General features: G+C 33.7%; 1 protein-coding gene, 1 long non-coding RNA gene and 1 pseudogene across 3 annotated transcripts; 1 reads left to right on the forward strand and 2 right to left on the reverse strand.

Moving 5' to 3' along the window:
- Positions 1 to 257: 257 nt before the first annotated feature.
- On the reverse strand, positions 258 to 1,268 carry LOC145128507 (uncharacterized). The gene is made up of 4 exons (XR_013716947.1): positions 1,126 to 1,268; positions 958 to 1,024; positions 670 to 827; positions 258 to 435 (listed from the first exon to the last, which is right to left on the reverse strand). It is a non-coding gene; the product is annotated as an uncharacterized LOC145128507 (long non-coding RNA).
- An 850-nt stretch (positions 1,269 to 2,118) lies between these two features.
- Positions 2,119 to 2,541, forward strand: LOC145130763 (copper transporter 6 pseudogene; annotated as a pseudogene).
- Positions 2,542 to 4,342: 1,801 nt separating this feature from the next.
- PAS1 (FKBP-type peptidyl-prolyl cis-trans isomerase family protein) lies at positions 4,343 to 8,634 on the reverse strand. 2 transcript variants are annotated; one of them, XM_079068071.1, is made up of 20 exons: positions 8,369 to 8,634; positions 8,163 to 8,247; positions 7,844 to 7,913; positions 7,574 to 7,671; positions 7,311 to 7,433; positions 7,151 to 7,183; positions 6,977 to 7,035; positions 6,804 to 6,888; positions 6,547 to 6,705; positions 6,341 to 6,398; positions 6,097 to 6,245; positions 5,921 to 6,018; positions 5,766 to 5,835; positions 5,616 to 5,675; positions 5,483 to 5,539; positions 5,335 to 5,403; positions 5,160 to 5,237; positions 4,969 to 5,070; positions 4,803 to 4,874; positions 4,343 to 4,697 (listed from the first exon to the last, which is right to left on the reverse strand). In XM_079068071.1, the coding sequence occupies exons 1-20, from the start codon at positions 8,443 to 8,445 to the stop codon at positions 4,443 to 4,445; spliced, it is 1,857 nt and encodes a 618-aa protein (XP_078924197.1). In that variant the 5' UTR covers positions 8,446 to 8,634; the 3' UTR covers positions 4,343 to 4,442. The 2 variants fall into 2 exon arrangements, with proteins under 2 accessions (XP_078924197.1, XP_078924198.1); XM_079068072.1 differs by lacking the exons at positions 7,844 to 7,913; positions 8,163 to 8,247; positions 8,369 to 8,634 and adding an exon at positions 7,816 to 7,834.
- Positions 8,635 to 11,019: the final 2,385 nt, after the last annotated feature.

Genomic DNA, 11,019 nt, shown 5'->3' on the forward strand with positions numbered 1-11,019 from the left:
CCTTTCGGCAAGATATGGATGAGTTGTTTGATATTAATTCTCCTATTGTGAACCTTTTTTTCCATGGAAATCTATATAAGATGTTGAATGATAAGGTTTGTACTCTGACAAAAGACAAAATTGCAAAAATGGTCTTTATGGTTGGCAAATTTATATGTTTTTTGTCCAAAACAAAATGTTGGTGCATTACTGGTCCAAAAGTGGATCTTTCTATTGTTTTTGGTCCCTATCAACATAAAAATATTATTATACCCTTATATTTGTTTTTTTATATTTATTCAAATGTTTTTCATTAATTAAAATTGAGAAAAATGTCTCTCTCTCTCTCTCTATGTGTAACCCACAGAAAAAAACGGGTCGACGCCCTTATCCACCCAAATCTTTATAATTTTCCTCGCTCCCTTGACGCTCACCACCATCGTCATCACCTGTTACCTGCAAATCATAAATCAAGGTAGAAACCCATGAAGTTGGGGTCAAAGTTGTTCTCTATTTTTTAAGAACACTAGAAGTCAAGGTTCAATTTACTCAATTTTCCCTTTTTTTCTATTATGTTTGTATGTCTCGTTCATTCTTCATTTTGATTAACGATTAATCATTCAAGTTCTAGATTTTATGTGATCTCCTTTTGGATCGTAATCAGTACTATCACCACCATACACAACCAACCTTGGACTCCATTACAACCATACCGTCATCACCCCTTCTAATCAGCCCTCCTTACCTTCTTTTCCCATGTTCATCAGCCTGAACATCACCTCTAACGCCACCCACATCACACACCACCGGACCACCATAACCCACCATACTCGCAAGCCAACACACATCTGCCATCAATAAAAAAAAAAAAAAAAAAAAAAAAAAAAAAAAAAAACGAGATTGGTTCAGAAGAGAGAAAGAAGAAAGGGTTGTGATCGAGTTTAATAAAAAAGAAAAAAATGAAATACACGCCTTAACCTCTTCTTGATTTACCACAGAAATCCGATCAGCACCACCAAACTCACCATCCCCACGGTCCTACGATCTGAATCGAAGAAGGTGTGGTGAGAATCGAATCGAAACAGAAAATAAGGAAGGGATGATCGTGGTTGTTGTCGATTGAAGCTAGAAAAAGAAAGAGAGTACCTGCGATTGTGAGAGGAGGGGGTGCATCGATTTGAGATCTGAGCTACGTGTCATCTAAAAGTTTGTTGATGAACACATTGAAGAACACCGATGATTTTTTTTGGGTGAATGTTTTATCTGAAAAGTTGAGTTCTTTGTGTGTGTGTGAGAGTGTGAGAGAGAGAGAGAGATAGGGATAAGTGGGGTGATATATATTTTTTGGTTTTTTTTAATTAAAAAAATTACAATTCAATTAAAAGAAATAGAAAAAAAAACAATTTTAAGGGCATATTAGTCATTTTAGGTGAGGTATAGACCAAAACCACACAAAAATGCTAACTATAAGGACCAAAATCACACAAAGTATCCAAAATTGGACCATCGATGTACCACCAAACTTTTTTGGACCAAAACCACATAATTTTGTCAAGCACTGAACCATTTTCGCAATTTTGTCCTAACAAAATAAAAAGTACTAATTATTACGATGATATATACATATATTTGTCGAAAATCATGAACCTGACAATTTTATCAAAGAGTAATCTTATGTCTTCAAATAAATGAGCAACAAACTTACAAACATGATGTTTTACGTAAGATACACGAAAACATTACATGAAAGGCTGCTTTCTTGAGGTTTTGATAGATAAAAATAGTATATTTACATCATCACTTTTCATGTGCAACCATCTTTATTTCCTTGAGTGCAAACTCGACATGGAAATGATAATTGATCGAAAATCATGCCAACTTTTACGTAAACATCACAAACCACAATTATCAACTAACTATTAAATTTTAATAAATAACAAGAAACAACGATTTATATATAAACAACTTTTTGAGGAATTCTTCAACTTTTCAATATATAACATATTGGAGTTGATCTAACTGGTAAAAAATTGTTAATCGGCATTCTCTCCCATTATAAACACGGCCCAAATCCCAAAAACACTTGAAAACTTCTCTTCCTAATATCATCTTCTCCATATAAATTGATGTTTCATGACCATGGCAAAGATGATCATGCATAACGACACCATGGATGGCAATGACATGGCGATGATGCACATGAGTTTCTTCTGGAGCAAAGATGTTGTGATGTTAATCAATGGGTGGCCGAATGGGAAATTAGGTATGTACATACTGGCTTTAGCCTGTGTTCTTGTCCTCACCATTGTTGTCGAGTTTCTGTCAGTTTTTCCAGTCGTCAAGCTGCAGGGAAGTAGTCCGTTCATTGGTGGATTGATTCATGCTACGTTTTATGGACTACGAATGGCTCTTGTTTATCTAATTATGTTGTGTGTGATGTCGTACAATGTTGGTGTTTTTGTTTTTGTGGTGGCTGGACATGTTATTGGGTGTTTTTTAGTCAAATACCGGATGATTTCGAGGGAGGCTTCTAAATCTAGAATGGAATCGGATCATGTGTAATGGTTATATATATTGTTTGAATTTTTGTGCATTTGATCAAAACTTTCACTTGGAATTAGCAAGCAATGTACAAATTTCAATGCAAAACATACAAGTTACTATAGCACTATCGGCCGAGCTCTAAGGTAATCTGCACGAAATAACAGCACATGTTTCATAAAGAAAAACTAACATGTCAACGCCATATGGACACTACATAGATGCCATAGTAGCATTTAACCATTAGGCTAAGATTACTAGTAGTTGATTAGTAACATTTAACGCCATATGGACACCATGATTAGTAACATATTGAATACAATTAAACATTTAACTTAAAATACAAAAGGATTGTAGTTGATTTTTGACAAATTTAAATAAGTATAAATATAAATTGATAAAAAGAAATACATATGTATATTTGGATAAGAACATGTAATCCCATTAAAATAGTTATCATAGTTTATTTTAGATTTTAAAATAGTTATGAAGAATAAAGAAACTCATGATTGCCTTTGCAAGTGTTTATTTCTTTGAAATGTAAGAGCGATCCCAATGAGATAATTTTTTTGAAACGTTAATGATTATGAATGTTCTAACATACAAATTTATAAGAATTTATAAAAATAACATCCGTGATTTACAATTAGTGATATAGCCTCCAAAACATTGTATCTAACCATTTGAAAAAATGTTGAATCAAAAAGGAATTATCTATTATGTTCAAGAACCAATCTCGATATGGACTCAATGGCAAATACCATAATCGATAGTAACCGGTTGGATCAGACTGAAACATAACCATTTTGGGAAAACTGATTTTCATACGAACCAGTTTCTGTTTGGTTCTGGTTTTATTTTTCCTCAAGCCGGCTTTTGTGCTGTTTTTTTTTCGTAATAAATGGGATTGCTTCGTTGAAGTTATAAAGGCATAGCTTTAAAATTGCGGAAATGAAATTTCCAAATTATATTCGGTTCACCATTGGCAATGAACCAAACAAGTTTTAGATCCTACAAAATCTGTTTAGATTGGTCCAATTTATTTTTATTTTTTATATTGTTTATTCTTTGGTTATGTTGGTTTTTTGTTGGTTGATGATTTATTGTAGCATTTTATATAGTAATAGGATAAAAAAATATATACATGTTTAGTCAAAAGACTTGAATATGTAACATACATATTATAAAACCAACATACGTCATGTTTTATGTAACATACACGAAAACATAGTGTTGTTTGTACAATTTTTAATATAAGACATTGAATAAAATTAGAAAATATGATTTTGATTTAAAACAAAAAATAATACAGTACCAATTTTTTTTTTTTAAAAATGAATACATAATGTTTTTTTTTTTTTTTGCTGTCATTTGCCCAATAAAAAATATTGGGTTATTTTATTTAAAAAGTATCTTCAAATGTGATTAATTTTGTTAATATCTTTTTATTTATTTATAAAAATATTGCAACCACCTTTATATCCTAAAGTGTTAACTTGACATGGAAATCAGAACTGACAACAAATAGACAACCGACTCCAACTTTTACGTTAGCATCACAAACTATAATTATAAAACAACTTAAATAATAATAATAATAATAATAATAATATAAGTTGAAGATGATGAGATAAAAGACTATATGATAAGTTTTAAAGAAAATACCATGACCCACACAATAGGGTTACATTTGGTGTGGTATTTAGATATAAACAGGTTTTTATTACATGGAGAAAATAATACAAAAAATAAAAGACTTACGAGGGAAATTTGAGGTTTAATTAAGAACGAAAGAAAAAAGAAAAACGTAAATGGATGCATGTATGTTAAAGATTAAAATTATGGATAAGATGTATGATGATTTGGGTTGGACATGTGTTGTTCGTAATATAGCATAGTGACATATTATTATTGTATACAAATCACAAAATGGAACATCTGTTTACCCCCAAAGACTTGAATAGATTCATACCGCCTGTCAATAATCGTGAAAATGATCCCATGCGAGCAGGAGCAGGAACTTCTTCTGGTGCATCCCCATCCCCATCAATGTCCTTCTCTTCCTGCCCAGAAATCAAGGGTTCCTGTGCATCTTCAATTACCCCAACCTCTGATATTTCTCCAGGCTTCTTGTCAAATAGTCCTTTAAATTGCTTTCGTGCTTTCTTTTCTACTTCCTGTTGGTTGTTCATAATTCATTATTAAAATAAAAATACTTTAGAATTTATTTAGATGAAGGGAGTGAATATTTTACATTTAAAATAGATAAATAAATAAATGACCTGTTCTGTTTGCTTCAGTTTAAGAAGAGCTGCCTTTGCATTGACTTCAGATGACTTGTCTATGCTCATCATCTAGTTTCAAGCATCAAATAATAAGTGTTTTGTTATTCAATTTTACATTTACTATGCTACTACTTTAATGAAATTGAAATTAACAAAAACTCACTCTCTTGAAATCTCTTCTTGCTTCCTCAAAATCGCCAGTCTCCATGTATGCCATTCCTCGACGATAAAGTGCCTTCACATGAACTGGATTTGCATCCAATACCTTGCACATACATTATTTATTAATTATTAATATATCACCAATCAAACAATCTTTTTTTTTATTTATTTAATAATAAAAAAGTAATTTACTTTATTACACGTCTCGATTGACTTTCTACAATCCCCCATCTTCAGGTAGCAGGCAGCCACGTTCAGATTCAACAGATTCTTTTCATGCATGTTATGTTATTAGCAACCACTCTTGGTAAATTTAAAAAAATTTAAATTATTACATTTTGTAATAAATAATGAAGGAGGCTCATACTCTTGTATTTGCAAACTCTTTTCCCTCCTCATCATCTTGAGGATTTACATGATTGAATTCACGTAGAACCTGCAACAAAAACCACAAATTAAATCATAATAAATCCAAACACACTAATTTCAAATTCTTTAATAATGATGTTGTGTACCTTATCGTACTTGGCTTTGGCAAGAGCAAACTTCCCTTCTTTGAATAGTCTGTTACCCTGAATAAGAAACAGGAAACATGATTAAAAAATTTAAAATGCTCAACACCTCTAATTTAATTGTAAAAATACATACCGTGCTTTTCGTGTTCTCAACATCATTCATAATAGCTCTAAAATCCATACCAGTCCAATCCTACATATTATACACAATACTCCACTAAAATGACTCATCCACAATTCCAGATGCATCAACTCAAATACTAAATACAATAAATTGGTTTACCTTTTGCATTTCAAAACCAAGAAGCTCAATCACCCATTCAACATAAGCACCTTCAGGAACATTATCTGGCCTACTCACACAACAAACAACACATCAACATTACTTCATTTCATAATTACATATTTATGTATTAAGTTATCAGACATTTTATTTACCTGGTGAACTTGTCATATGCATAATCAGGGGGACAGGTGACACGTGATACCTCTTCAGGCAACATCAGCCGAACACACATCTCAAAACCTTCAGGTACCTAATCACAATCACAACCTCATATTACAACAAAACTATCAGCAATCACATTTTTTATTCAAACTCAAACTCAACTTACAAGCCCTTCCCCTGAGGAAAACTCCAAAGGTTCCCCATCATTATCAACTTTTGTATCATAAAAAACTGTCTTTTTTTCATCAAGAAGCATGCCCTTGTAATGGACACGCAGTCTACTGTCTTGAAGAGGGCAATCCATAGGAAATTCACCTAATTGTTTCAAAATCACATCCAGTGTTGTCATTACTGGTATAAACCAAGGACTAATATGCAATTATGTGTTAATTCAAGGACTGAAACAGCACCTTTTCCATCTCTTATCCGACGTTTGATTAGACGACCATCTCCTAGTACATCACGCACCTGTACAATCATAAAAAAAAATGAGGAAATTTTGTCTTCGATTCAAGGGTGATGATATATATATATATATATATATATATATATATATATATATATATATATATATATATATATATAATTTGAAATACTTGTAATAACATTTCCACACCTGGATAAAATGGATGAGCTCCACTTCAAAGTGAACTTCTTCAATACCTTCTACAGAGGGCAAAAGTGGGCTTTCACTTAAGAACTGACTTGTTACATAGATCACTGCTTTCTCACCACGTGACATTGTTCCTATACCCATTTCAAGACCTTTAGGTACCTGATATAGGAATAAAAAGAACACTGTAATGGGTATACATGAAAGATATAGAGCAAATACAATTTTGAAAAAGCAGGAATCTATGCATATAGAGAGACCTCGGATTTTCCAAAAGTAAACAGAATTGGTTCGCCTTTCATATGTAACTGAAGTGATTGTCCATTCCCCAACTTGGCAGAAATCCTGGAATTAACCACAGCCCACAAGTATATCAATGTTGAAGCCATTTCTGAAATAAGTAAAGAGATGGAGATAGAGACAACAATTGAACCTGGCTTTTACTTCATAAAGATCTCGTGGATTCTCCCAACTTTGTGCCTCATGTAAAACCTGTCCAGTAAATGGCATGTTAAATTTAGAACTTTTCAATTGGAACAAATTGCTGATGAAGTCCTAAATTCAACTGTGGAGAAGTAATGCAAACAAGAGATTGAGTATTACATACCTTCTTCATTACTCCAAAATCTTCAGTTACAACCTGAGAATATTATAAAAAGCAAAAATAAACAAGTTATGATATCAAGTATAAATAACAAGAACTATTAAACCCAAAGTAATATGTATATAGCAAACTTAGTGTACAAAATAAAATTTGTAGCTCTTGCCTTGACTTTAGAAAAGTCTATCAACTCGATCTCGAAATTAAGTTCAGCATCCTTTGGAAAGCTATCTGAAACAGATACTGGACAATCATCCTCACCATAGTGCAATTCAGGCTTCATTTTTAACTGAAATAGTTAGCACAAATTCTGTTAAAGATCAATAGCATAACAACATGAATATATACAAAGAATGTGTGCCCTTTCATCAACAAGTTAATACAATATAAACCATATCCATAAATACATCACCACTACCAAATACTTACCATTGCAACTTCACCCTTCAACATTGTTGGAAGTCCTTCTAACAGCCCTAATATCATCTTGCTCTTACCCAAAACCTGCCTTATTGGAGTGCCTTTGCCTATAACAAGGAAATCAAAGAGAGCATCACACACCCATTTGAGCAGAGAGAATGAAAACATATAAAACAAAATCATTCAGGTAAACAATTAACTAGGGAATTGACAAAGTATAACTTCATTTATATCAAGCAGATTAACAGAACTAATCTGTCATTGGATAAATGAGCGCACCACCAAATTCTGAGCGAGTAGACTCAACAACCACCCCATCTAGAGTACGAACAGTAGAATGATATATGACCTGCACAATGAATCTCATCAATAACATGTAGATGTGCTCTTTCAATTGTTACCTAACATAATTCAGTTCATACAAAGGGTGAATTAGGACATAATTAGTTCAATCACTATTATTTCATCGTATTCTACAATTGGCACTCAGAGGTGTCGGTTAAGAGTTAAACTGTCAATGCCCCAACTTCAGATAGCATAACGATACTAGAACATAGAACAGGAAATAGGTATGTAGAAGTAGGAACTAATTTCGAACCTGATCACCATCAGAAGGCATAGCATCACCACCTCCAGGTCTTATCATAGCCTTCATCAAACCTCCTGGAACCATCTTTTTTCTCCTAAAATTGACAAAAAAAAAAAAAAAAAAAAAAAAAAAAAAAAAAAACAGAAGTTCATTGTTGATATACATACAATCATCTTAACGAAACACATCATCATATTCATACATCTAACTACTACCTCTTATCATCCTCGTCAGAAGATGTTTTCTTCTTCTGCGGCTTGAAATCTTGTTCCGCATCTTTGACCACAGCCATTGAAGATTAGGAGTTGGTTTTAGTTTTTGAAGTGACGGAAAACCCTAGGCACAAATTTGCAGAGACGGCAGACAGACAATCCTCGCCTGTAATTCGAGCTACCAGTGTATTAGGTGAACGGAAAAGATTGTTAGAAAGAGAGAGAGAGAGAGAGAGAGAGAGAGAGAAGTCGGCGTTTCAGTTGAACTTATGTTTGTGAATTAAAAGCCCCCGTGTTACCTTGCAATATGTTTACTTTTTACCCCATGTAATATATACACAAGGGTAATAAAAAATCAAACAACTCATAAAATTTTTAGATGGTGTTTTAGCTTTTGAAAGCCCAAAAAGTCCTTTTCGTAAAAGTTGGAAAAGTCAGGATTAAGTGACTTTTCAAAAAGATGGCTTTACTCTATTGAAAAAATTGGAAAAGTCAGGATTACTTGACTTTTAGAAAAAGATAAAACTGAAAAGTCAATTTAAAAGTTATGTCAAACATTCTCTTATTAAGGACAAAACTAAAAAATTAGTTTGACAAAAACTTTAGATAGGGTCCAAAACGTTTTCAACCTATATGAAAGGTCCAAAATCAAAAACTTACTTTGATTTTGGTCCAAAAAATCTTAAAAAGACTATTATGCCCTTTTGTTTTCTTTTTTACATTTCTTTTAATTTCTTTCTTATTTTATTAATATTAAAATTAATATAAACCCAAACCACACCACTCTCTCTCTCTCTCTCTCATCTTGTTACTTCTTGTAGAAAATCAAATAATTACTCATGATACCCAACTACACTTCAGTAAAACGACCACGATACCCAACTACACTTCAGTAAAACGATTACTCACGCAATCGATCCTCCAAGTGTGTTTGAAGATCGTTATGTTGAAAGAATTAGGTCAGTTTCTTTTCTTCTTACTCTGAATCGATCGCATGTTTTGATGGGTGTAACAAAGTTGTGAAGAACAAAGGATTATAGTTGTAAATCATTGAACCGGGTATTCTTTTTTTTTTATCTCGAGTTTCAAGTGAAGATGGTGAGGAATAAGGGTAGAGATGGTGATTCTTATCTGGTAGGGAATGAGCTTAGATTTGTACCTTTGGAACACCAAACCTCCAAATCATCATCATATCTAGCATAAAGAATGAGGGATGAGTTCAAGTGTTTGGGGATTTCAGTATATATTTCGAATTTCTGTATGCAAGCTTCAATTCCCGTCCATGGTCGTTTGTTCTTGAAGGTGGGAAAAAAAATTGAAGAACCAAGTTTTTTTGGGGGTCTCCTTGTGCGTATAATCTGGTTGGAAAGAAGATAGGGATAAATTGATTGCTGTTTTTTTTTATCATTCATTCTCACAGGTAGAAGCCACGAAACACTCTCCCCCTTCCCCTTTGATCTGTTTTTTTTTATTCTGAGAACTCATTGGGTTATTAGCTTACTCCTTCGATACCAGTTGAATACGGAGAGTTGTAGCCTTGAACTTGCACCAAATTTTAAGTGAACCTAACAGTAACTATGTTTGCAAACTGATTGAAACTTCGGATTTTGGTTATAGGTTTTTAGGGAATTGAACGATAACTTGTTGTTAGAGAGAGAGAGAGAGTGTGTGTGTGTGTGTGTGTGGTGTAGTGTGGTGTGGTGGGGTTGGGTGGGGATTTATATTATTTTTAATATTAATAAAATAAGAAAGAATGTAAAAAAGAAAACAAAAGGGCATATAGTCTTTTCAAGATTTTTTGGACCAAAATCACATGAAGTTTTTGATTTTGGACCTTCCATGCAGGTTGAAATCGTTTTGGACCCTATCCAAAGTTTTTTGCAAACCACGATGTAACACCCAAAAATTTCAAACCAATTTAAACTTTCAAAAACAACCCAAGTTCCATTAGTTATTACAAAAAGGTTTCCAAATAGTTTATTATCAGAGTATCCCAGAAACAACATCATAAAAATGAGGAGCGGTACGATCACGCCTTTGCCTTGCTACGATCTCCTGATGTACCTGAAACAATAAACTGAAACTGTAAGCCCGAAAGCTTAGTGAGTTACCCCCAAAATACCCATACACATACAACCATACACATACAGAAATGAACAGCATACTATGGGTCCAGTCAACCATCGGGTTGGAATGCCAACATACTACGAGTCCAATCATCCTCGGGATGGAATACTCCCGGCTCACAACCATCGGGTTGGAATGCCCACACTCCTACACATACAATAACTACTATGGGTCCAATCATCCATCAGGATGGAATACCCCATGCCCTCAACCATCGGGTTGGAATACCAGCATAATACGAGTCCAATCATCATCGGGATGGAATACTCCCGGCCCACAACCATCGGGTTGGAATGCCCACATAACCAATCAAACATGTGCACCTATATCAGATAATCATATAACAGTCTACTAGACAACATACTAGGGCCCTATCATCCTCAGGATGGAATACCCTCAACTACCATAACCAGCATGTGCACATATAACAGGTAAGCTCCTACCAGCATACAGACAGCCAGACCTAACTATAGGTCACTAAACATAACCACATCTGATCTACCAGGATACTAATCCAACCGATCGCA

Source organism: Lactuca virosa, chromosome 8, assembly GCF_052849685.1.
Source record: "Lactuca virosa cultivar CGN04683 chromosome 8, Lactuca_virosa_CGN04683_v6, whole genome shotgun sequence".
Lineage (NCBI taxonomy): Eukaryota > Viridiplantae > Streptophyta > Magnoliopsida > Asterales > Asteraceae > Lactuca > Lactuca virosa.

Excerpts from the sequence above, each read along its gene's own strand:
- PAS1 (XM_079068071.1), bottom strand. The coding sequence starts at position 8,445 with ATGGCTGTGGTCAAAGATGCGGAACAAGATTTCAAGCCGCAGAAGAAG. Across the intron at positions 7,434-7,573 it reads TGAAGGGTGAAGTTGCAATG|TTAAAAATGAAGCCTGAATT; the intron begins GTAAGTATTTGG and ends TAACTATTTCAG. Across the intron at positions 6,246-6,340 it reads TCGGATAAGAGATGGAAAAG|GTGAATTTCCTATGGATTGC; the intron begins GTGCTGTTTCAG and ends TGAAACAATTAG.